Genomic DNA, 26,111 nt, shown 5'->3' with positions numbered 1-26,111 from the left:
TCTTAGTTTAAGATCACCTTTCCTGAAGGAGCTACAAATGATTCCCCTGTACTCACTGAATCTCAGTTCTGCCTCTGTACACAATGTCCTGCATCTTTGTGTAAATTCTCAAGACAGTTTTGCAATTCAGGCTTTGGGACTGGTTTAGCCATCTGCTTGAAATGTGTTTTCAGCTGTGGGTGAAACACCAAGCTTCTGTGAGTTCTAAGATTCTTTTGATTAAATATTGATGAAATGGCTGAGTTTTATGTGCCATTTCTCTAGCTTTGGGAGGGAGAACAGGGACTGAACCAATATTGCTACTCTGAGAAATACTAAAATAAAGACATGTCCTGAATTATTGGGTAAATCAGCACTTCCACTTAGCCAGAAGCCTTCATTTTTACAAGGAACAGTAAGTCAGTTGTTGAAAAATCCATGCTACTAATAGAATACTATTCTATAAGATGTAAGAGTTTTGAAAAATATTGAATATAATTTTGTTTTCCCCTTTTTGCATCTCTATAGTGCAGCAGCGCAGCATGGTTGTCTTTTCCTCACCAGGATCTAAAATTCACCTAAAATATATTAAAAAACCCTTCATATTTGATCTAGATATTATTAACAGATTGCCATATCTTAAGCAAAATGCTTCTGAACTGTCTATAAACACCAAGAGTAAAAATAATCAAAAATAAACACAAAGGTGTATTATAACATCACAGATAGAGGAACTACTGAAACCATAACCACTGTGCTGCTTGGCAGTACTGTCATTTCTCAAGGCTGGGCCAAAGATCATTTTTCTACAAGTGGTCCCACTGAAACCACACAAAATTTCTTGTAAAGATTGACATTATTTTTTTCCTCTTCAACATTACTGTATATGGGCAAAAGCCTCACTCATAGTTTACTGGTTATGGTGGTTCATTGCTTACCCTGGTTGATGACTTTTTAATGATGACTAGAAATTATTGTAACATTGTGGAGATAAGATTATATTGCAAATTCTTTTTAATACTATATCCAGTTCAAGTGTCCTATGTATTTCATACTACTTAAAATGTCTTGTAAATTTCATATGGTGTCAGTGTATTATAACACCTGAAAATGAAAACCTGATCTGCTTCTTTCATGAAACTATTTTGTGGGCAGAACCATTAACCAAGCAATGCAGTCAAAGAGGTGATTCCCTTCTCCAGGTGTATAAGGACCTGTTTAGAATACAGCAGCAGAACAAGCTTGACTTACTACCCTCTTCCTTGCTGATCTGCAATACCAGTGGACTGAGAAAACCTTCCTTATTTCTGAATTCATACAGCATAAAGGGACAGCACCAGCTCCTCTATACAAAGCAAAGAAAAAACCTTTTTCAACATAACAGGGAGCAGCAATGACAAGGTCTGCAAAGAAGTGTCACATTGTTCTTGAGCTCAATTCCTCTTTTGCTACACTTGGGGCAATGTCTACTACACTAAATTACCCAAGTAATGCACTCACTAGGGAAAAGCAGGCAGTCTCTTTCCATTGAATTCTGAGACTTTTTAAACAATTCATTACTTCATGTGTTGTCTCTTCAAAGAGCCCAGTTCACAAGTTAAGAGCATTCCCTGCTTCTATCAGATACTCTGAAGAGAAGTAGGCTTACATTTTTTTCCAGCTACACTCAAGAAACACATGTCAAATTAGTGCTGTTTGCTGTAAGTGACCTTCTGAGCCCATCCATGCAGAGGGGGTCAATCACCTGTTCTAGGGGGAAAAGCAGGTAAGGGAATGTTAGTAAAGCTTAAGTCTGAAAAGTATTTGGAAACCTGAAAAGCTGGATCAGATAGTGAAAGAGTGGTGGGAACATTTACTGCACCTGTCTGACATTTAGAACTACGTCTCACATGAACATTTCATGATGAAAAAGTACTTCCTGCTGAAAGCCATATTTTGGCTATTTCTGACAACCATACTGAATAACAGAGATCACCATCCCAGTGGTGCTGCTTTAGGTTCCCAGGACAGCAGAGCTTAGCCTTAGACTCAAGTTTAAAGAAAGCTGGATGCAAGGCACAGTTGAGGATCAAGGACATAACTGTCAAAGGGCAGCTGAGGACTGACACAACACTAAGCTGATCTCAAATGACAATTAACAGCCCATTGGCTCTAGCATCTGAGAATATGGAATCACTGCAGTGTAACCATGGATGTAAAGAAACCCAAGTATCAAACAGGGAAGCTCAAGTGGACTTTATTATAGTTATTAGAATGTACAGGGACATCAGTGCACTGCTTCTTATTTCATTTCTCAGATTCAACACAGGAGCAGTTAGACACCAGCTCTTTGCTTTGTGCACATTTAGAATGTGTCATGTGGGACGTCCTTAAATAATTTTCTGAAAGGCTCTTGAAGTACAAATCAAGTCAAAACCAAACTTAGTGACTTCATATATTCCCTGATATTTCAAGGAAATGCTATGTATGCCAAAAAGCTTTAATATAAGAAGTGATTAGGATGTGCCAACAGGGTGGTAGGATACAGATACCTGATTTTATCATCACTTTTATAATTTTTAAAGTCCATTCCATTCCATTAACTGGAAACAGTCCTTGAAAACTTCATTATAACACTATTTCTTTATTACAAATATTTACATACTATATATTAGTACAGTTTTTATTTCCACACTTTAACGATCCCATCCCTTGACGCAGTCACTATAAACCCTTGTGTGGTCTGGAAAGTCGCGATATCTGTGATAATATCATGATGCCCAACCGGGAGAGACTCTGGACCCTTCCGAGGGGTCTCATCAGTGGGCCCCAGCTTCTGCTTGTTCTGAATTTCCTGTATAAAAACAAAGTGAGAAATACTATTTACGGAAGGGTGAGCACTTGCAAAGAGAGACTGTCATCCATATTAAGTTGTCAGTATAAGAAGACTGCAAAACCTCTTCCACCAGAAGAAACAAACAAACAAAAATGCCCAACCATACAACCTCCCACCTTTTGACAGTTTCTTTTACTCCTTGGTTCATTTCTTTACATCACACACAGCCAAAGTCTTAATCTGAACTGACATTAAAACTCTTGGATTAGGTTAAAAATGGGGGGTTTTCTCATATTTATTTAAATGACAGTAAGATTTGATATTCCAACAGGGGGAAAAAAGCTATGGGAACACATACATCTTGGCTTCCCAAAGCTTTTATAAAAACTGCTTCAATAGCATGAAAGTGATTTAGAAGTTTGAGAAAAAACACTAAAAAAACAGTGCATTGGGTAGACCCCTACTGACTTGTTTTAGTCACCTTTGAATCAGCACTCAATTTGTTGAACTGAAGTGAATATTGTGCTATTTAACAACCAGCAACACTGCTAGCTCCCAAAGTCACTCTGAAGGATGTAACAAAAACTTCAGCATGCAGCTACTGTACTATTCTGATGCCAGTACATCTCACATTGCCTGGCTAAGATGCTACTTAAAAGATATTCCAAACACTGATGAAAGCCAAAAGCATTAAAAGTCTAAATTTCAATATACCAAAAGAAACACATGACTCTGGCTTCTGCATCTAAGTAATATTCGTTGAGTCCAATTCTGTCAAAAACAAATTATGTTTTTCTTTTAAAGTAACTTCTTCCCAACTGCCCAAAAGTGCAATGCTGACACCATCCACAAAAGTAAGAGTGAGCGAGTTATAATTCAAGATATTATGCAAGGAATATAACCTATAGGGCCATCCAAAGGCAAACAGAATAGGTGTCTATCAAACAATGCAAAGTACCTGAACCACCTCTGTGCCCTCAATTATCTTCCTGTAGTAGGAAACAGATGGGCAATTAGAACTTCCAGCAACAACATATGATCTCTCAGGGTAGGCTAGATCCCAAAACCTAAAAATGAAGAAACAAAATCAAGGTAAGATGTTCAATTTTATCAGCTTAAAACAGCTGCTTAAAAGTGGTTTCCCCCTTATGATGAAAATGAATGGGCACAAATGCTATCTGCTTTCTACACTTAGCAGAAGGGAGCGATGCAGAGAAATCTACACTCATATCAAGTTCACACATTAATTATTTTTTGGTTTTTGTCATCAAGCTGATGAAGAATTTTACAGATGGATACACACTGTATTTCAGAGTACACACTGTGTTTCAGAGAAGCACCAAGTTCTGCATTCCTTTTTTTGTGAACAATTTCCTCAGCTCACTGATGTTCACTAATGAACACATGTTCAGTATTATTGTTTCAGCTTCTTAGAGATTACTTAGGCAATACTTGGCAAAATTTAGAGCACCAGCAGGGATGTGAAGAGGAGGGTGACAAACAAGAAGGTTGTTTAGTTTGATTACCTTATTTTCATGTCTGATCCTGCTGTCAGTAATATGGGATTACCAGAAGCTGGACTACAGTATATTCCGTGGATGCTGTGAGGAGAAGGCTAGCAGGAAAAAGGGACATATAAAAATAACTTCTCAGCAATAGCTGTCACCATGCTTCAGAAAGGAAACTCATTCCTAGCCACATTCATCCACCCAGTTTCCAAATATTTCTTGCAAATGCCAAGTCACTTTAATGGACCACATCTTATTATATTAAATTTCTCCCTTATGCTTTACAGAGCAATGCAACAGAGTTAACCCTCCATAATGCTCTTTTTTTTTTTTGAATCTTGGAAATTACATTCTCAGTGACAAGAGATTAATTTTAAAAGACTCAGGCAGGCAAATCCTACTGAAAAGCACATGGATGCTTAAATTTTTAGGCTATGAAGGCATTATGGGACAGATACACAACAGAAAACTAAGATCATGGAGCTACCTGTGTAAAAAAAGGCAGGATTGAAATGAACTCAACCTGTGATCCTTGTAGCACATACAAACTTAGGTTTAAGTAGATTTCAGACATGCATTTACAACATTTATAAAAGCAAATGGGTAATTTTTGTCTATGTATTTGTGAACGATATTCCAGGCTGCTCCTTTCCCAATTAAGTCCTTGGAGAAGAGCTACTTCATGCTTTAAACTAGAAGTTAAGTGTAGTAGTAGCATTATATTACAGAAAGGATGTGTAAAGGAGCAGCTACTTACAGAAGTATGCATAGCCCCAGGAACAGCAAGTAAAAATAAATACAAGAAGCCACACCTTGAATTTTGGCTTTCTCATAATTTTCACAAGAGTGACCAGTTCACTGGTTTTCTAGGAACATGGATGGGTATAACAAGTGAGTGTTACAAGTACATTCCATAGACAGTGGAAGGTACCAATGAAGATTCGGGTTACACTGTTGTTTTACAAAGGGGATTTAATTCTGACAAGTAAAACAGTTATAGTGCCAAAATGAATCCCAGGGCAAGTTCTATACTGATGCAGCATGGAGTCCAAGGTTGTTTTAACCCTGGCTACCCAACAGAAACTGGAAAAGAGAGAGACCAGACCTGCAGTTCTGAAAGAGGTGGTGCACTGCTGGCCCACAGAGTGAAGCGTCGATCACCAGTTTCCATATCCCACATGGAGACTTCATTGTTGCCTTGAACAGCTACAGGAAAGATAAAGCCAGTGTAGTAAGTACCAAACAGGTTGGCTGGCTCTTGCTATTTGCTCTACTGACATCACATGGAGGGTATGACATAGAGATGTCATATGACAGAGAGAAACACTCTCTGTTCCCTGCACCATTTGTGTTAGTCTTGCTATAGCAATTTGGTTTTACTGCTTGAAAGCAGCTTCACTATAATTAAAAGTGCTTGGTATAAAAGAGTTTAAAGGAAATCTTATTTAATTCCCAACCCTTTTAAAAATGTATAAAACCCTTGGTTTCCTCCCTAGATAACTTCTCAACCCTCTTTGAGAAGCATAGATGCTCTGTTCAGCATAGTCATCAGGGACTTCGGAGAATACCCCTATGCAGGTAAGAAAACAATCCAGTTAAGAGCTCAGTAGCTACAATGAAGTTCCACACTCATGTGGACAAGTAAAGAATTATGTTCAAGGGATTGCTTGCAAGCCTGGCAGCAACCTAACAGGCAAGGACTTTTTAATAATAATCCAAAATTATGAACTTAGTCATTCATTTAGTCTTTCACAGGGAGGAAACAAACTAGAAAGCACAGTGAAACTTGCTTTATTTGTATTTTTTTCCAAGAAATTTGTCTTTTCTCCCAGGGTGGTTAATAACTCAAAATAGGAAGTGAAGCCTAAGAAGTAAGTAAAATATGAAACTCAAATTACTCTCATTTTACAGCAACTTGATAAATGTAGTTATTTTAGGATTAGTTTAAGGTACTTGTCCGTTTCAGAATGTGTTCCTGACACAAGCATATAAAAGCCTATGACAATGCCACATGCAGTGAGGATGAAGCAGTCGTAAGCATATCTGATGAGGAATCTTGGAGATTTCCAAAAGTTCTAACCCATGATACAGTTGGCTTAGACTGGACAGGGAATTGGAATTCAGTCTCTGCTGTACAGAAGGTGGTGGCTGATTTTCCATCAGCTTCAATGTATGAGTTTGAGTTTAATCTTTTGTAATATTTTGTCCTTAAAAAGGGATGGGGTAGACAGCACATAGGGAGGGCCCCTCATGAGAGTTGCAATGCTCAGAAGATGAGAACTGTAAAGGCTGTCTGTCATTTTGACAATGGCCAAACCCTACGTTTTTTATTTTCAATCCCCACCGGGGCTTGAAGATGAAGCTGAAAGTAAAACTGCTTTAATCACAGCCTCTGGGAATTGTGAGGTAAGTTTAAGACATCTTTTACCTGCTATTACCCATGACTGATAGACAGGATGCATGAGCAGGCGTCTGATTCGGGCCTTGGAAGGATGAGAGTGGCTGGAGATAGGTAACTGAAACCTCATGTCCCAGCATGCCATGGTACCATTGCTCGTTCCTGGTGAGAAAAAGCTCCCCTTAGTCAGAGGAATAAATATATGAGTTTTTGTCCTTATCTTTGTGCTCTGTTCCTGGGGAGATGGCCTTCAGCCTCAAGCACTCGGCTGGCAGAATGCTTCCCAAAAATAGATGAGAAGATATTTCTCTCCTTGTTTGAGAAAAGCATATGCTAGTAAAATCAGATCAAGCAAAAGCTTGAGCTGTAGTTACTGTAAGAGAAAACCACAAGGAAGAGGGGGGCAGGGAAGAGAGAGAAAATAACAAGAAATATAGGCTTACCAATACACAGCCAGCACTGGTGTATGTCCACAGCAAATGAAGTTATGAGGCCTAACTTCAAATCATGTTTCAGCGTCCAAGCATTGCTGCTGGATCGCAAATCCCAGCCAACCAGAGATCCATTAACTGTTCCATAAGCCAGTACTGACTGGGCTCCTGAATTGAAGTGATGCATATCTACCACACAGCCATCATCCTTCAGATCTAATGACCTGGGTTAAAAGAATAAACTAATTTAAAGACAGGTATGACTCCCTCCAAGTTTAAGACTCCTTCCCACAGCTTATGCTGAGCAGCTTTTTCCTCTTTGTGTCACTTCTCAAGGCATCTGCCAGAAACAGCTTTCTGATTTTAGTACCAGGGATGCTTATGCTCTCTCAAATCTCTTTGCTCATAGATCCTGCAAGGCTGTCAGCAGCCCTTTGCAAACATAAACACAGCTCTGTGCCCTGGGTCAGGGCAATCCCAAGCACAAGTACAGGCTGGGTTGAAAATACACTGAGAGCAGCCCTGAGCAGAAAGACTTGGGGGTGTTGGCTGATGAGAAGCTCAGCACGATCCAGCAATGTGTGCTCACAGCCAAAAAAGCTACCCACAACAGAAGAATCAAAAGTGTGGGAAGTAGGCTGTGGGATGTGATTCTCCCTCTCTGCTCCACACTTGTGAGACCCCACTAGCAGTACTGTGAGTACTTTCTGAGGCCTGGATATATCTCTCGCTCAAACAGGAAGATTAAGCTGTAGCTTCAGTACCAAATATTCACACACTGCTCATATGGAGGTAAGAAAGAGCTAAACCAAGCCCAAAGACTCCTCTAAATAGTATCCCATTACCCATATCCCTACCCCTTACCACATTAAGAGCCTAGGAGGAAAAATTGCAGGTCTGAGGCCACATCATATGCAGTACCTCTGTAAAAATTTATCTAATCACCAAAAGAACCTTCAAAATCACTTTCTTAAGATCTTAACAAGGGAACTAACCAATCCCAGTACACAAATAAAACAACTAAGAACTATTCATAAAGGCTGTTTCAAGCTCATAATGTGTTTAGTGACACAGGAAGTACAAATATCCTATAGGTAAGAATGGTCAGCTCTGCACAGTGCATTTGAACCCTTCTTTATGAAGCAGGGTAAGAACATAGATTGCAGCCTTCCAGTCTGGGAAGGGCCAGCCAGCAGTCTGGGCTCAGCCAGCAGGAAGCCTAGATCAAACTTAATGATCTATCTGAGGAATACACTAACAGCTTGAGATCTGTGAATGGTGAGATTTAACCTCTTTAAGTACATACCTGCTTTGTATTGGATGAATTTTAGGAGATTTAGGGAGCTTTGAGGCTTCAATACCAAGAAGCTGGATGGCACCATTATCTGAAGCTATAGCCAAGTAATGTGAGCCTTGGCAAAATGTAAGTGTCTTTACATGTCCTCCAATCCGAGAGTATGTCAAAATTGATCTAAACAGTACAGAGAGAAATAGGGGGAGAGAAAAATGAGGTTATTTTTGGTGGCACTTAAAAAAAAAATTACTTCTCTTAAACACCTACTTGAAACAAATGGCTCCTGAGAGAGCTCTGAAAAGAACATTTTCTGGCTGTTTCAGAATGAGAAAGCAAAAAAGCCAGTGTTGTTTAAAGCAAAAAAGCTTTAAACAACAATACCAGAATATATTTATATATGTACAGAAATTAAATCAAAAGCCTGTAACTATTATGGCTACAAAGCAGTCCCTTTGTTTATTTTCTTTTATTAACTAATTGAAACAGCAATATAATATTATAGATGTAAGCCAAGAGGAACATATCTCTTTATTGATATTTCCAGCACATCCAAAAGTGATTCATATTCTGCTCCCTGCTCTACTTCATTTTTCACTCGAAAATTGCAGCCCCAAATACCACAGGTTTTTAAGCTACCTGGTTGTAGTTGTTTTTCCTTCCATTTTTTGGCTGTTCCAGACCTTCACTGTGCCATCATTTGAGCAAGTGGCAAAAATTGAGTGTTCATCAGAGACCCGAATGCGATTCACTGCAGACTTGTGTTCATGAAGGTGAGCTACCAACAACCCTTTGGGACGCCATCCTACAGGGAAAACAAAAGCACAGTCTAATTAGGAACATGCAAATTCCCCTAGATCCATACACTAACTATATCAGGATACAGTCATTACAACTGCAAAGCACAGACAGCACTGAAAACAGTGTTAAGGCATTTTAAATATTAAAGGCAAAAGCCTACTTGCTCAATTCTTAATTAGACACTAGGTCATAGGTGTTCTGCGCAGTAAACACATTTCCTAAACTAGGAATTTCTTCTTTTCCTCATCCTTTGGGTTTTTTTTACATGAAAGGATGATATCTTGACTCAAATTATACATATATATACACATAAAATTTTTTATGTAATAACCTCAGTGGCCTGTGATGTACCTGGAGGTGGGGGCTTGCTCTCCCACTCAGCATTCTCCATCATCTGTTTGGCAAGTCTCTCTGCATTACACTGCTCTCTCTTCTGCTGGATCAGCTGCTGCAGCTCAGTTTTGCAGGTGGTGATGCGCAGCTGGTGTGCAGATGGGGACATTGTGCTGCCCAGAGCCTGCAGGGTCGGTTTCCTGGGCTGGACAACTGCTCCATCAGATGCCTGTAAGTAATTAGCCCTTAAAAAGATGTGCCTTACATTCTATACACAGACAAATCCCCTTCATAAGATTTCTGGGTCACACACAGTGAATAAAAATGGAAAAAAAAAATCTTTTTTTATTCAATCAATTAGCAATTAATTAGCATTAAAAAAAATGCTTGCATGAAGACAATTAAAAATCATGAAAATTATTATTTATATAAAAGATTAACCATTCTCTTATTCTACTCTGTTTGCCTACTCTGTTCTCTATTCTACCTAAAGAAATTGTAATGTGCTGTGCACACCTATTAATGTGACTATTACAGAGGCAGTTATTGCTCTCAAGACTGACAAAACTAAAGGTTAGCTCTAAAATTCATTTACATTGGGCTTTAAAAACCAAAGTGTGAAGTGTTTCCCTTATACTTCAGGGTAGACACACTCATTTAAAGCTAGCAGAAGTTAATCTCCAACTAGAAGCCAAACAGAAAACAGTGTTTATTGTCAAGAGATGCCTCCACAGCCTGCAGAGCTCCCAGCCTATCCTTCTCTAGCCAGTACTAAGTATTACAGGTACAGGATGTCTAAATGCTGCTGTGATCTCTCTAATCTGCATGTGATTAAAACCATGATTTCTCTTCCTCACAACATGTATCAGGGCATGCAATTTGAGGAAAAGTCTTCCTTGCCAGAAAGGTTTATGTAATAATTGTCTAATCTACAAAAAGCCCCCACCTCTTTGTGCAAAGCATCTATTTGTTAGTGAAGCTCTTCTGTTCAAGGGCTAAACTTACTTCAGTCCTCTCTCAGTTCCTATTTTTAAAATAAGAACTTGAATGTCAGCAACTCTGCTGAAGAAAACACCAGCCAATAGCATGGCCAGTGTCAAATAACCTCCAAAACGAAACAAGAACATCCCATCCATACAGTCCCACTTGACTTTAAAACAATCAAATCATTTCAGTTTAAGATGAGAACATAGTATTTTTCAAGTATTTTCTCCTCACCTGTGGAGAGGATGACAAAGTGGCACAAATACCAGCTGAGGACTCTGAACGAAGTGGTTTCCCAGCTTGGATGGCTTCAGGATCAGTAGTTTGCCCATGTCCTTTGGATATTGGCTGGGAGATGTTTGTTGGTTCCAGAGACCCAAACATGCTTTTCCATTCTTCATTTACATTTGAATCTTGTTTTACATGCTTTCTAGCTATAAGTAGATTGGAGAGAGGGAGGAAAGGAGGAGGTGGCAGGAAAAGAAAAAAAAAAAAACAAACACCCCCCCAACATTACCATGACAACATTCACTCAGGATTGTCATTACTTTTGAGACTATATGGAAGTCTAATGTTTACACGCCAGATTGTTATTTACATACAGAGAAAATCCTATTGCTATGCTGTGGAGATCAGCTGACAGGCATTTATGAGGGAAACCAAAGCAAGCACCTGCCACAGGTATTCACATCTTCTTGATCCTATAGCTGACTCGTGATAAATCACTTCACTAGAGGGAAAGCTTACATCTAGAAGGCTGCAGGATTGGACTCCACCATATGATATATTTTTCCTATGGAATCATGAAAGGGTTTGGGTCATTTAGTCCAACTGCCCTGCAATGAGCAGGGACATCAAGAATAAATTTGTAACAGCACTGTACACAAATCATTGTTAGTGTCAAATACAATAGTTTTCCATCATAAGTGCAACATCACCTGTAGATTCAATTATGTGTTTTTTTTAAATAGGAAATGCATTTATTTTCAGCATTTCTTTGGAGTCACTTAGAACTGTAAAATATAGACAGAAAAACATGGGACAAATTAAATTTGGACAAAGTCAGTGAGGAAAAGTTAAAAGCATGAAGACTTTAAGGGTAACAGCTTTGGGTGAATTAGTTCAAGTATAGACTTCCTATACACTAAGTTTTAAATCATGTTGACTCCTGATTCAAGGATGCAAAAAAATAAAAAATCCTACACTTCTGTACTTTCCTTTACAATTATATACAAAACACCCTAATCCTAGAAAAAATATATTAATAGGTATAGGTTTTACAGATATTTTTGTATTTTTATATGTAAAAACACAGAACATACCACTGGTGTAATAGAGGAGGGAATTACAAGCTTGAGAGAATAAAGAGGAAGCTCAAACTATCTGGTAAAGAAGAATTTTGAGGTTACAGAGAACTGGCATAGTTAGTAGCAAGTGGATTTCACATCTGAACAAGGAAATGTAAGAGGGTTTTTAAGCTGAAAGACGAGCACGTAAAAAAACATAAACTGGGAGTGGATGAGAAGCTGAAAAACCCTAGGGCCAAAAAGCATGTACTTGGGTGAACAACAGTTGGCAACTCCTCAGTGCCAGCCTGAGGAGTTTTGAGTTTTCTTCAGCTGCCTCAAGAAAACACTATTTTCACAGTTAAAGAGCTTAGCACTTGTTAAGAGCAAAGAGCAGACATGAAGCCTTCAAAATTTACACTGCTGCCATGAGTCACTAGAGTCCTGTTTGCCACAACCAGCTGAACAACAGCACATGCAGTCAATTTAAAATATTCTCAGGGGAAAAAATAATCCCCATTTTTCAATGATCAGAGAACATTCCACCACCTCATATTTCAAACAGAAGTAGTAATTTTCCTATTGCATACTCAGTGAGAATGGTGAGGTAGGTGATAGGCTGATTTACTGAGAACACCCTGAAAGGATGGCTATACTTCAACTATATAGGTCACAAAATATACTAACCACGTTTGTCATCGGAATCCTGCTTTGTTTTAACAAGATCCACTTGTCTCCCAGTTATTCCCAGAGCTGACAAGTCAATCACCCCTTTATGACTGCTGTCATGCAGGTGGCTCTGATCCACAATATTGGCTTTAGCTTTATTAGATTTTAGCATAAAGTCTTTAAGTGCTAACAGTTTGTCTTCTTCCTCCTCAGTCATCCCCTAAAGAATAAAAGAAAAGGTAATATTACTCTCTTTTAACAATAACATGCATCAAGGCATGAAGATTTAAGAAGCAATAAAATTAATGACTGGCTCAGAAGTGCAAAAGAGCACATCCCCAGAATTCAAAGCATTGGTCCATTGCTCATACAAAACATAAGGTAAGCTACTGCAGCGTAAGAATATCTTTCCTCCTACGGAATGGGACAAGGAAAAGTGAAAGGGCGGAACAGAATTTAATGCTGGATCACTATCTGGTGCAATCTGCTTAGCTGCCACCTAGACCATGCTTACAGCCCACAAGCCATAGTGGGGAAATAACCCCACACAGCTGCAGTCCTTTCTCTTCCCAGGTCTCATTACTTTGGGTGGGTGATTCTTTATGTTCCCCTCTTCACACATAAGCCTCAAGACTTTCCAGCTCCATTTGCTTTTGGCACACAAATCTAGCATTTTGACAAATACATACTCCTTTATCCAGCACAATGCACTTAATCCAGCAATACTCCATAATGCTGCCACATCACGGATGCATCACATGTTTGAGACTTACGGCCATTTTTTAAAGACTTAGGTGGTATTTGTATGTCTCCATATCTGGCAGATCTTTTAAAAATCTTTAAGTTCTGAACAACTTGTCCAACAAGCATATACTGAAATCAGTGAAGTTAATGGCTTGGAGGATGAGAACCTCAGACTGGGGGAGTCCCTCACAGCAGCACTGCAAGGTCAGGGTTTATGGAGGTGTACAGAGCCCAAGAGTCTCAAGCCTGACTTTTAAAGTATAAATAAAACCCAATTACTTGTGAAAGAAGCTTCTTCAACAGCTGTGCAATGGCAGGATCCTCTGGGGGTGGGCATTCAGAGAGAGCTCCAGTTCTCTTCTTTTGACGCAAGTGAAGGTGACGGAAGAGGCTTGTGATATCCTTTGATCTTAAGACATAATCAAATATGGAACGGCTGACGGGCTCCTTAAGTACACTTAACAGGACTATTTCTTTGTCCACCTGGAATTCAAAACAACAGACCAGTCACCATGATGATATCCATATAGCTTGTACAAGTCATTTAGATTCAACTTGTCTCCTTTCTTGAAAATAAGTTGTGTGTTGGTCCTGTCAAACTTTCTCCATCCTCTTTCCCTCTTTCCTATAAAGTGCTTCTCATAGCTTGCTGTCTAGATGAAAAACAACTTCAAAATGAGTCTAGAGTGAGAACTTAATATTACAATCCAACTTAATGTTACCCACTTCTCGCTTGCTAAATACAGTGTTGCATAGCAAAGAAAAGATTTATATACTAAAACGAAGAAGAAAAGATTTATATACTAATATGGCACAGGAAGTGAACAAGACAAATTTATCAATCAATGCCTAAAAACCAGCACAAATAACATGTAAACAAGGAAAAATGTTATTATAGTTAAGTTCCCATCTGCCAGGTTTACAACAAAATGTTAAACATAGGATGCATTTCTCAATGTACATACTGCAATTATTTCTTATCTATTTATCCATCAGAACAACTAAGAGGTGCAATCTACAGGTCCTGAAGTTGTATGCAAAGATGCCTACAAGATCATACTACCAGCGTCATGCAGGTCATTCCTGGACATGCACTGATAGTAAATGACTTAACTCATCCATGCTGAGCATTGCACCCTGACCCTTGGCAAAAGCACTGAAACACAGGAGAGGTGCTGGTGAAATCACAAGCACAGTAATCACTGCTTAACAGACTGGTCTAGTAGATGAAAACAAAGAACATAAACCTACTTGTTTCACAGCCAACTTTTCATGCCTTTTAGACTCCTATAAACCAGCACAATATTGAGAGAGTTTGACTATAAACAAGGCAGAAAACCAAAAACCTGTTGATTTCAGGCTTTGTAAAATGTTTTGCATTTTGCAACAAATTTGAGACAACAGTCTTTAAAACATGGAAAGCAATGGCCATTCTATAAATCTGCCAGCAGAGATCAAAAATCTATAATCGCCTGTAATCTTAACTGAAAAAAGAAGTATATATGATCCTTAAAGCCAGACCATAGACAAAACAAACTTAAGAATTATGGCTAGACCAGACATATTCCCACTAATATTATTGGAAGTATTACCTGTATTATTGGTTGTGTGATAAAAGGATGGAGGTATGGCATTAGCTTGCAGTAAACATCAGCAATATTCAAATACTGTGCCACCACAGTGATAAATCCAACTGCTCCATAACATATCCAAAGATTAGGGTGACACAGGAACGGTGCTGAAAGAAAAACAGGCTGTTACAATACATCATTCATATAGGAGAGAGAAGATCATCCTGCATATGACAGCCTGTGATATAATTTCCTTCTAATAGAATTACTCCCAAACTGAGCTGTCTCTACTCCAGAACACCAAGGTTAAAACATTCACATGGAGGAAATTATTTCATGGATTTCATTGTACTCATGCTGCTCAATTTCCCTGCTCTTGCCAAAAAGCATATTTTCCTTATTTGTTCATTTCAATCCCCAATTGTCAACTACAGATTTGCAATGGAGACTGATCCAGAAATAAATCTCAATACATTCTAGCAATTACAGTGAATACATGATTTATTTTTTTTAAGTAAATACTCCTTCCTACTTTCTCTCTCTTCCTTGAAGAGTCACTACTTATATTCTAAGATTATGAGACTCAGAAGTCCCCCTAATTATGTGGGCTTTAAGAAGTTGTTCTCAAGGCACTGTATCTAGCCATGAGACATAATCACAGATCATCTGCCTCAAATTCTGAGTGCATTTGAAAAACTGTAACATTAAGAAGAAGCAGACTACATCTCAAAAAATCATTTGGTATTTTTTTTCATAAATATTTGTTAAATCTTGGACACAACTAAATTAAATTGATAAGCTTGATCAGGAAGGAGAGACCTACTCTACCACCAAGGGTGAATTGAGTTAATGGGTTTTTATGGTGTTAGTATAAGAAAGGATCCCAATTGTCTGAATTCTCTCATCTTCAAAGGCTAATGTGTAAGTGTCTGCAAGTTATGTGCCTGATAGACTACCAGAAGCAACCAGGATTTTTTATTCACAGCAGGTTGCCAAATAGACCAAGGAAAAGTCTTAAGGCAGAAAGTTTTTGGAGTGAATGTTTTTTTCTGCTTCCAGCCTATGTAAAATCCAATTTGTTCCACCAAAACTATTATTTTAGAGTCCTGAGCACTAACATGGTTCAACTAACAGTAGGTCCTTACCACAATTTTGTTTAGATTCTAAAACAGAACTACAGGTTTGTATTCTGGACAGCTAAGCTGACAGTGTAGCTTTATGTAGTACTGAGATTTCTTTTCTTTACTAGGAAAACAGGGTATTTTCCAGTATTCCAACTTACCAATATCACACGCAAACTCATAAATATGGGGCTTTTGCAAGAGCCCCAGCTGGCACATACAAGTAAGAGCATTGAGGGCTTTATAAATGACAAATTCTTCAGCATCACTGAGACCTTGTTGAAGCAGAGGTTTGAGTATTGATGAGCTTTGCCAGCCAACATAAGCAGCAACACCTGAAACATAAAAATACAAAACAAATTGATGAACACCAGAAAACTCTACGACTTCCTATCAGAATTGAGAGTAAACATAAAACAATTTTATCACTTCTAATATCATAAGGTAATAATCAATATACTTGTTCATGTCTTATTGCTGGACTTTGCAACTCTTTAATAAAAAGAAGGGAGGAAGAGGAGAGAAACAGCACAGGTAGGAGGAATTCCCTCAGCGCCACTGCTACAAGAAAGGCATCTGCTCACAGCCACAAGCAGCAGTGCCTGCATTTACTTAAATAACAGTTAGAGAGCTCAGTCTTAAAGATGTGCAAATGCTTGAAGTAAAATAAAAACGTAACTTCAGAACTTAATCTGAATTCTTCCGTAGATATTTTGAATGGATACTGGGAGAAGAGTTAAAAATAAAGGTTACATATCTTCACTTTAACTCTCAGTTGCCTCATGCATCTCTCAATGTCCTGCAAGAAGTCAGGAAACTCTGACCTGCACTTTGGCTGCTCCATTGCTCCTTCTAAGCAATTTCTGGTAAGTTATCAATATCACCTCTTGGCAGTTTGTCAGCACAGCATTTTGTGGCTTCCAGACACAATGGATTGTGTAGCTATCATAATGGCCCCTCTGAAAGTTTGATCATGATTGTTTTTCTTGCCATGCACCTGAAGCACCATTTTTAATCTCAGGAACTGCACTTGGGAAAGTTTTCCTAACCCACACATCCTGAGCACTGACTCTCAGCAATGGTCATATGGATTTCCAACATAGAGCACTAGATATACTTAAAACCTGATGTCATTATTAGTAAGATTTTAAAAATTGTTATGAAGTATTCTGAAGTGACAGGAATCTTTAGGTGAGGTTTTAAGGCATTAAAAAAACTTTTCCAGTTATAGCTTTAGTGTTAAACAATGCCTAGTTTTCATCATATGAACAGATCTGAAGTGAATGGGACCATGTGCACATGGTGAAGTGATGCATCTACTGTAGAGCTTACAGAAATCCCAGTAATCACTTGCCATAATTTAGCTTTTTAAGTTAGTGGCTGTAGCAGAGACTCAAAGAAAAAAAAAAGCATTTAAATCCCTATCTTTTAATGTTAACCTACCCTAGACTTAAATTACTTAAATATTTGGACTAAAAGAAGTATACATTTGTATCTACATTGTTTCATCTTCATTCCCTAATGAAACATTTCCACCCAATAATTCAGAAAGCTCTTTTCTTATAAATTCTAGAAAACTTCATAAGAAAAGACTTATACGACTTATTTTTTTATATCCTGGAAACTATTCATTTATTTACATTATTTTCTTTCCACTCTGTTTGGCTGAAACCAAACACTTACCAACAATGCTGTCAAAGAAAGCTCCTCGAAGATGCCAGTCATTCTTGTCATTTAAGAAAGTGATCATATGAGACAGAAGAACATCGTTGGCTTTTTGCCGTCCAAAAAAGACACACAGACGTGTTATTCCATTTTCCATCAAGGTTTGTTTCACAATATTCTCTGGGTCACTTAGCAAAGTCACAACTTTCTGCTGGACCATTTCATGCAAGGCTTGCAACTCTGCAAGGGACAACAGGATGAACATTTTGGCTGAGGAGAAACAGAGTGTGCATGTGTACCACCTGCTGCTAAAAGAGTTACAGTGACAGGTCATCCTGAACAACACCACACTCAGTAAAATTAACAATGCAACAGAACCTCCACAGTTCCAACCAGGGCTCAAAGACTTCAGGCTAAGCATGAGGTGATGACAAAGGTAAAGAGTAGAGAAATATGAGACATTTTTACCCATTTTACCAATTTATTCCAAACTTGTTGCAACTTTCACTAAGACAATTCCACTCATTTTATACATTTAGGTGATATGCAGATGTGAGGAAGCATCAGAAGGAGTCAGCAGCAACATTACCACAGTAAACAAAACACTTTGAGGGAATTTTGATTTGATATATTTACTTTACTACGAATTTCAAAATTTGTGAACTGATAACAGATCAAGAATATGTTTTCAGTTATAAATTCACTTCATTAAGCATACAGAGAGGAATATAAGAACACTTGAAAAAGGGAGTGCTTCCAGTTTCATTAAATTTCTGTAGTTAACGTAACAATACTGATGAAAAATTTGAAGATGACCTTGCCTATGGCTTCTACTTCATGATACAATTAAAAAAAATCTATTAAATGGAAATTACTGGCTGTTAATGCACTACATACTATTGAAAACTACAAGGCAGGATCTCAAACAAGCAACACAAAAATTTCAGCTACTGCTGCACCAGTTTTAAGGGGTGATTATCATTTGCCTGCAGTCAGAAGTCCAGCTAATTTGCTTTCTATCATGACCCTGTCTATCAGTCACATGAAAAATCTCCTTCCTGGGTTCAAATTTCTCATGCTTGGTTTCTAAAAGGGTGAAAAGAACAGAACTACTCAAGCTTGTTTCGTCCTTGTGTTACTTCCTTCATCTCCAAGCTATCTCAAGGCCTAGGGGACAGCATTTCCTAGAAACACAGCCCATACAATGGAACTTCCTCTCTGAGTCTTCAGCAATTCTGGGCACCCCACACCTTACAAGAAGGAATTTTAAAAAAATCTTTTATTTTTTGTTTTAGTAGATTCATTGTTGTTTTATTTTAATGTATGACCCTGCAACTACTTAAGAGATACCTGCCTCTTCCCCAAATGGAATATATGCAAGATGTTTACCAACTCTGATTAGTCACAGATGGATCTACTTAGCCCAGAAGAGAAATGCCAGTTTTTAACCACAAACTCTTCCCAGCTAGGAAGACTCGCCCAGCATTATTCTGGGAATTTATGCAGCACTACAAGGGACTGCATTTGACACACAGGTCACTTATTACCATGTGTCTTTCTGAAGGAAAAGGAAAAGAAAATCCATCCTTAGGATTTTAACTCGTTCTTTGCGCTAGTTATAATACAAAGTTACAGTAATGTTACTGGCAAATGGCATCCACACATTTAGTTTTGCCAGGCAAACAGACAGGAATTGGGAGGCACAGGGACAGAAAAGAATGACTGAAAAATACAGTACAAACACTATGCTAGAATTTGACAGGTTTTCCAAAGCTAATGCTGCTTCCCACTCCAACAGAAGCAGTATTTGGAAAACAGGCATGTTTTTGCAGCTGTCTTGTTTATGAGACAAGCTGGAAGTGAAGCTGGACATGCAACCAGGAAGCCAGCATCGCAGTCAAATACCTTGAGGACTTCTGGAGAACAAAAATATGCTCATTTATATACCTTTTTTATCTCTCAAAACATTCAGAGCAGAGGTGCCTGTTTTTCTGTGAAGCTGTAACACTTTGATACTGGTCAAGGCAAATCACTCTTCCTGTTTAATAGGAAGGCTAAGGTTTGAGAGATGAGATAGATCAGTGCTACCTCGGAGCTTTGGGCCATGATTTGCTATTATAAGCAGGCATTAAGTGACATTACCTGTGTCATAGTTATCACTAGGGTGAGATGTTTCATCCGTTTCTTCACCATTTGGTTCATTTTCCATATTCAGATTTTTCAGCTGTACTAACTCCAGAAATCTCAGAGCTGTTTCTGCCAATAACGCTATGTTTTCTGCAAAGGAAAACATTTTGGTTATGAATTGTTCTACTTTGCCAATTTACACCAGTCGGATGATCCCCCTGAAGAAAGATTACAGCCACTGACAACACTAGTCACCATGGGCATAAAGGAAATTACACAGCATGCTCTGGTCAACCCACTTCTGTTGACTCCCAGCAAAGCTGGGAGTTCATCAAATCACGCAGTACATTTGTCGTGTAAACAAATGGAAAAATCCGAATAATATTAGGTGTAACAAAAGCTAATTTAATTCTTCTAGAACTAGCTCTCAATTCCACTTAATCTCATTTTAGCAACTAAATAACTTGACAGAAAGTAAGGGCAAACAGACTGAATTAACTAACATTGCCACATAGTAGACTGCAACAAAATAACAACAAGCCATCACACCAGGACATGTATCCTAGTGAATAACAAGTCGTTACCCTGGAATTCACTTTTAGAGCATTTGTCAGGGTATCTATCCAGCCAATTTGGCACAGTTCTGCACCATTTGGAAGCTGCTGAAGCAACTCAGGCTGCATTATATGGGTCAGGCCACCGCTGGCACAGGAGCAATAACATCAAGGCAGAAGTCCCACTTAAGCAGTCGTTCTGAGTGTCATCCAAGACATCAGCAAATGCCAATGGAGCCTGTCCACAGCCCAGACCAAATCCTCTTAAGTCACCAGTCTGACCACTTCCAAAAGTGTACTGTAGTAACAGAAGCTAACTCAGTTAAACCACCTTTAAATACATTAATGTATTTGAAATTTAAATTGATCACAGTGACCACAAGCGACCGGTCCTATTCATTAGCTATACAAAGTCTTCAATAAGTAGTTTCATTAATTTACTTAGTAAACAAAAGAAAAGCATCACCTAAGACATTTTCAACTGAAAATGTCATTTATAACTAAAAAACCCAAAACTAAAACAACAAACCTGAAAATGTGCTAGTCATAGCATAGTAAATAGCAAACATGGGCATGACTACAAAGCTTCTTCCTGAACCATGCAGAACTCACACATCTGAATAACATCTAAAGAAAATGTCTGTTACAGTATAAACCAGTCTATTACAGAGTAAATAATCTCATTTCAGCTGCTGCATATCAAATTTCATTTTGTCAGAAAACAGCTCTGCAGCCCAGCAACACACTGATGCATCAAGTTAGTTTTGTATTTATTCAGTTCCATCGGGCCATTTTAGTTAAACAATCAGAGCTAATGAAATGTGAGTACAGGTGTCATTACCTGCAGTCACTTCTGGCGACTTTTACTGACAGAAACAGCAAAGAGATTACAGAAAAGCTCAAGATTTACGGTTTTGACTAGATGTCCTCTTACCAGCATATGCAAGTCTGACGATGGTGGCTTCATCCTGGGCCAAGTGTGCAATGCCTGGAAGAATGTATTCTGGGTAAATGTTAATATCGTTGCGTGGCACCTCTTTGACGAGAGCAAGAACTTTAGTTAGTGTCCTCACAGACTCTGCCCTCACCCTGGGCACAGAGTCATTGCTGAAATGTAGCAGATAAGGAGTAATACGATCCAGAAGAATCTCTACACTTAATCTTGGTGCTAAATGAAGAATCAGCTCCAAAGCAGCCAGTTTTGAATCACAGTACTTGAGAGTCTGTAAACAGGAAGTTATCACAGACACTAGAATAACCAGCCCATTCTCTTTTGTCTCTCCCTCGACCTTCTCTGTGCGATCCTGCCCACAGAGATTGTGAATGATGTTGTCCAGATCTTTACGTATGACCAGTATACGCTCATCTGCTGACACAAATGTTTCCTTGGCAAACTGGGCCATGTAAGGCTGAAGAAAAGTGTAAAATATTTCAGGAAATGCATTGTTACGTTGCTGTTTCAAATAATCTTCAGCTGCTAAACGTTTATCTGGCTCTCGATGGATCATCTGAGTGACCTTGAGAAAGGCAGAAGTAGGAGAGAGTGGGAGAGAAAAATCAAATGTTTAGATATTTGTAATACAAAAACATCAAATCCCAAACCCAAACAATAAGCAATCTGTCACCAAAGTAAGTGAAATAAACTGCAAACAGTACACACAGATGGTTCTAATTATGTAGTCCATCCTTACCAGTTCTCTGATACTGTGGTCTTCAATTTTGTTTAGGACTTGATCAGGGGAAAAGAGGCCATTTCTGTAAGCCAAAAGTTGAGATAAATCAAACAAGGGTACACCTTCTGTGAAGAGCTCTGCTATTACACAACCTGGGACAGAAAGAAAAAAAGAAGTCAAAGATTGCCAAAGGATAATAAGCAGATAGTTTAACTTTGTTTTCTGCATGTAGACAAGAACAAGCCCTAAACAAGCCTTTGCTCAATTAAAATAAGGCAAATGAGTTGCCAAATTCGTTTGCAGAAAGAAGACAGCTCAAACTCCAAAACCTGGCTTTTGTACTTGATCCCTGAAATATGTTCCAAGTAATTTATTTCAAGCAGAGGAGTTTGCAATTAGAAAACATGAGGCAGTGACTTCAGCCACCTGCCAGCTGGAAAATCCATCACTAGAAATGGAACCCACATCACTGTCATGTGTTAGAGTGTGGTAAGTCAGCACGGACCGGGTAGTAGCTCAAAATTAAGCAGCCCTTTTAAAGAAGGTAAAGAAATAACTTCTGCTTCCACAGCTGATGCTGGGATACAGCATATATTCACTCACACATGATTGCCAAAAACAAACCCCCAGTGTTGTGTACATGACACAAGTCTCTCTTCAGAGAACCTGCTCCAGCAGTTTGCTCCCAACAGTCTGCTTTATCAGTGGAATGTTCTGGAAGTTTGGCCATAAGAGCAACTTGTAAGATCAAGTAATCAGTTCCTTTAAATTCATATTTTTAATCACTTTAAGGGGAGAAAAAACCCAAAAAAATCAAGGGCTAAATTCATAACTTTCAAGACAAGGCCAAGACTCAAGGCAGTCTCCCACAGTCAAACTCTAACTAAACTGCTTGTGAATGGGACCATAACAGGACTTTGCTCCCATTTTGTGCCTGTGGGGAAAATGAGAAGGGGCTTCTGGAGCCAGTATTGCCAAATTACCCTGAAAGTTGTGTCAGTCCCCCCACAGCTGGACCACTGACTGGTTTCTCCTCTCAGGCCCCATGAGGCACATGCTTCTCTGCCAACAGAAGATGATGGACTGTGCCTTGTGCTCTTTCCTAGAGTATAGTTGAGCCATAACAGAATAGTTTGTGATTTCTCTCCTCAGATAACAGCAGTACACTTAAATTACGTAGCCTACTATGTTGTCTTTGTATTTTTCTGTAAATGAAAGAGGGTTGGGTCTTTATGTATAAATACGCAAGTTTTTAACATGCTGTTCTCCAAGCCCACTGTAAAATTAGAAAAAAAAAAAATCAAAAAATTCCAGTTAAGCTCTTCTGCACTGCATTAGTCAGAAACAACACCTGATAGCTCCAAGTACCTGCAGAAAAGATATCCATTGCACGTTTTAACTCCCCTCTTGTTCGCTGATTGCTGTTTGCCAAGTCTACCAAAGGAGTGGAAGGGTCCCGCATGTTTTCCAGCTCCGTGGCAAACATGCTGCCATCGACAAAGCGCTCGGGAGCGATGTAACACGTTCTTCTCCGGGATGTGTCAAAGAAGTAGTTAAAGTCAGCAGGATTGTCTTCAGGAAGGTAAGTTGGTTTAAAACTGGCAAAGTCAGTTAGAAGAACCCAGTTCCAGCTGGTCACCATGATGTTCTCTGTTTTAATGTCACCATGGCGGACTCCAGATTTGTGCGCTTGGTCCACCGCAGTGAGGATCTGGAAAGCGATCCACCTTTTCTCAATGTTGTTCAGGAATGGCCTGGTACTAATTCGGTCATAAAGGTTGTCCCGTACGTACTGTCTGAAAAGCATGGCGGCCTTCTCGGACAGGGTGGCTTTCTGGAAGGGGAGGCAATTCTGTGCCGAGTGTAACCTTATCTTCAGCTCCTCGAGCTCCTGCTTGTAGCTCGTCAGGGGTAAGGTGGGATCCTGAATGGCAAACACCTTCACCACCACCAGCCCCTCCCGGTGCTTAGCTCGGGCCACCTTGAAGAAGCGGGTACTGCCCAGGCTCTTGTCGTACTCGAAGTCGTGGATGTCCGAGAAGTAGCTGTCCACCGAGAGGATCTGCGAGGGGGCGATGCCAGCCAGCTGGTTCCCCATGGCGGCACCTCCTCGGGCCGCGGACACCGCGCCGGGGCTCCCCCGCGTCCGCCTGCGGACAAACACAGCGCGGATCTCACGCAGCCCCGGGTCCGCCCCGCTGCCCGGGCCCGCGGGCCGCGCTCCCCGCCCCGAGCGGGCCCGGCCGCCGCCGCTGCCCAGGCCCGGCCGCCCGGGCCGGCCCCAGGGGCGCGGGTCCCCCGCAGCACTCACCGGCCCAGGCGGAGCCGGGACCCCCGGCCCCGGAGGCGGCGAGAGGGAGCGAGGCGGGACTCGGGGCGGCGGAACCGGCACCGCCGGGCGGGCGGGGAAGGGGCGGTGCCGTGAGCTCACATCCTGCGCCCGGCCGGCGGCACCGGCTGTCCCCCAGAGTCCGCGGCGGTGCCTGCGCGGGGACACCAAGCCGGCCCTTCTGCCGCCCGGCCTCCTGATGAACTTTTCCCCCCCGCTCTGGCTCCGTTCCCTGGAAGGGTTTCTTTTTGTTCTTTGCTCTGCAATGGGAAGAGGCTAGGTGATACGTTCAGGCCGGTTTTGAGTCGTTTTCATCTATTTGTTTAGCCGCGTTAGGGACGGGCCGTGAGGGTGCAGCGTCTCCTGTGAGCCTGGTGCTGAGCCAGCTCAAGCAGTGCGGGTCGGAAGGTGCCTGCAGGAGATGGGGGTGCTGGTGGAACCAGGCCTCAAGAGCATCAGTCAGGAGCTTCTCTCAGCAAACGGGAGAAGAGCTGCCATGCTTCCTTCTACTGGTGCTTAGCACTGGGTGGCTCTAAGCTTTTTCAGGAGGCTTCACTTCTAGGTCTGTCCTGACAATGGTGGTATATCTGAAATATGAGGGAAAAGGCTTTTTGTGGCAAATAAAATTATTGCCTTTCTCACAGTTTAGTCTGAAAGTGCTTGAGAGCAAGGAGAAGCCCAGGGCAGAGTTTGTTCATTCTTCCCTTTGCCTTTTCCCTTTGCCATGATCTTTCTTTGCTATCCATGAGACATTATTACAATCGTGATATTTGAGTCTCACAGACCAGTGCCTATATACTCAAGACTTTCCTTAGTACAAGATTGCCACCAGCCATGTGTGAGGTCACTTAATCTTCAAAGTTGTTTGGCTTGTCCTAGTCAGGGTTTCTTGCCAGCAGGACTCTCACATCATTAATGGACACCTGGAGAGTTAGCCTGTCCCGGGGCAGAAATCTTAGTCCAGGCCTAGGATTAGGTTAGGACTAGGATCAAGGTGAGAAGCAGCGAACATTTTGGCATTAGACTGATGCCTAGGCACAGTTCATTCCAGGGTCATAACTGTCATGCCATTTTTTCCCTTGGAATCCCACGATCTGGACATAACTTCCATTCATGAGACCTTTTCCTGAAGGGCAGGTAGGGTAGGCATGAAATGCGTGGGGAATTTGGGAAAGAAGGCACATAACTCAGTTTTCTGCTCTGCTAGAAGCTTGGCAGGTTGGCTTCATGCTGCAGCACTGTAAATAGGTAGCACTGTTTAGCTCCAGTCATAGTGGATAGGGAAGGGAATGTGGAGTGGTGACTATTGTGCTTCCTTTTTGACTTTGAAACAGACAGTATGCTAATGGAACCCTGGTAATAATCCTTCCTAATCACCTAACACTTAATTCCCTCATTTTTAGGGCATAACATGGGTGGAGAAAGCTGTGTAAAGAGACAACTGCTGCTAAGAGTCTGGCTAAATCAGATGTTGATTGTCTTGTAAGTTACTAAAAGGGTAATCAGAAAATCCCCATGGACTTGTCTGCAAAACAGTTACATAGGTGTTGCTCTCTAATGGAAAAAGCAAATGGATTTAAAGCAGAAAGGTTTTCTCAATTGCATCTGTCAGCCCCTGCAGCTTAGCTGTGCTCTCCAGCCTTTGACCGTAGGAGGTAGGTTCCCTTCCCAAAAGAGGGCAGGGTTTTTTCATAGCCAGGGCTCTTTGTAGCTGCCACAGGCAGACTTTGCTCAGAGCTGAGCCGTTAGCTGCTGTCTCTGAGCTAAGGCATATTTATTTATTGCCTGTTCACACGGTTGTGATGGGCTAGAGTCAAGCTTCAAGACAGTTT

The 26,111-nt window shown here is 40.3% G+C and overlaps 2 protein-coding genes across 4 annotated transcripts in view; one reads left to right on the top strand and one right to left on the bottom strand.

The window, feature by feature from the left end:
* Window positions 1-2,582: 2,582 nt before the first annotated feature.
* On the bottom strand, window positions 2,583-24,450 carry PIK3R4 (phosphoinositide-3-kinase regulatory subunit 4). Of its 2 annotated transcripts, XM_086849496.1 has the most exons (20): window positions 24,262-24,450; window positions 23,319-24,100; window positions 21,969-22,102; window positions 21,212-21,794; window positions 19,739-19,873; window positions 17,615-17,836; window positions 16,093-16,266; window positions 14,832-14,977; window positions 13,519-13,722; window positions 12,514-12,715; window positions 10,775-10,974; window positions 9,575-9,785; window positions 9,062-9,227; window positions 8,438-8,602; window positions 7,144-7,355; window positions 6,731-6,862; window positions 5,408-5,508; window positions 4,321-4,409; window positions 3,753-3,861; window positions 2,583-2,812 (listed from the first exon to the last, which is right to left on the bottom strand). In XM_086849496.1, exons 2-20 carry the CDS (start codon window positions 24,046-24,048, stop codon window positions 2,642-2,644), a joined length of 4,086 nt encoding a protein of 1,361 aa, XP_086705622.1. In that variant the 5' UTR covers window positions 24,049-24,100; window positions 24,262-24,450; the 3' UTR covers window positions 2,583-2,641. The 2 variants fall into 2 exon arrangements, with proteins under 2 accessions (XP_086705622.1, XP_023775093.1); XM_023919325.2 differs by lacking the exon at window positions 24,262-24,450 and having other exon boundaries at window positions 23,319-24,176.
* Window positions 24,406-26,111, top strand: part of ATP2C1 (ATPase secretory pathway Ca2+ transporting 1) — a 97,031-nt gene continuing 95,325 nt past the window's right edge. Inside the window, exon 1 of one of the 2 annotated variants that reach the window (XM_086849543.1) lies at window positions 24,406-24,559. The gene's annotated coding sequence lies outside the window, so the exon portion shown is untranslated. The remainder of the gene's footprint in view (window positions 24,560-26,111) is intronic. The other variant, XM_086849546.1, reaches the window with a different exon arrangement.

Source organism: Cyanistes caeruleus, chromosome 1, assembly GCF_971803275.1.
Source record: "Cyanistes caeruleus chromosome 1, bCyaCae1.hap1.1, whole genome shotgun sequence".
Taxonomy (NCBI): Eukaryota; Metazoa; Chordata; class Aves; order Passeriformes; family Paridae; genus Cyanistes; species Cyanistes caeruleus.
The sequence above is the reverse complement of the archived record's forward strand: the minus strand, read 5'-3'. Positions and strand labels throughout refer to the sequence as shown.

What these genes read in the sequence shown, in the direction of transcription:
- PIK3R4 (XM_086849496.1), bottom strand. Translation starts at nt 24,048, where the DNA reads ATGGGGAACCAGCTGGCTGGCATCGCCCCCTCGCAGATCCTCTCGGTG. An exon ending in GGATTCCGATGACAAACGTG is followed by an intron (nt 10,975 to 12,513) that starts GTTAGTATATTT and finishes ATCTACTTATAG; the next exon opens with CTAGAAAGCATGTAAAACAA. An exon ending in GGAAAAACAACTACAACCAG is followed by an intron (nt 8,603 to 9,061) that starts GTAGCTTAAAAA and finishes TGTACTGTTTAG; the next exon opens with ATCAATTTTGACATACTCTC.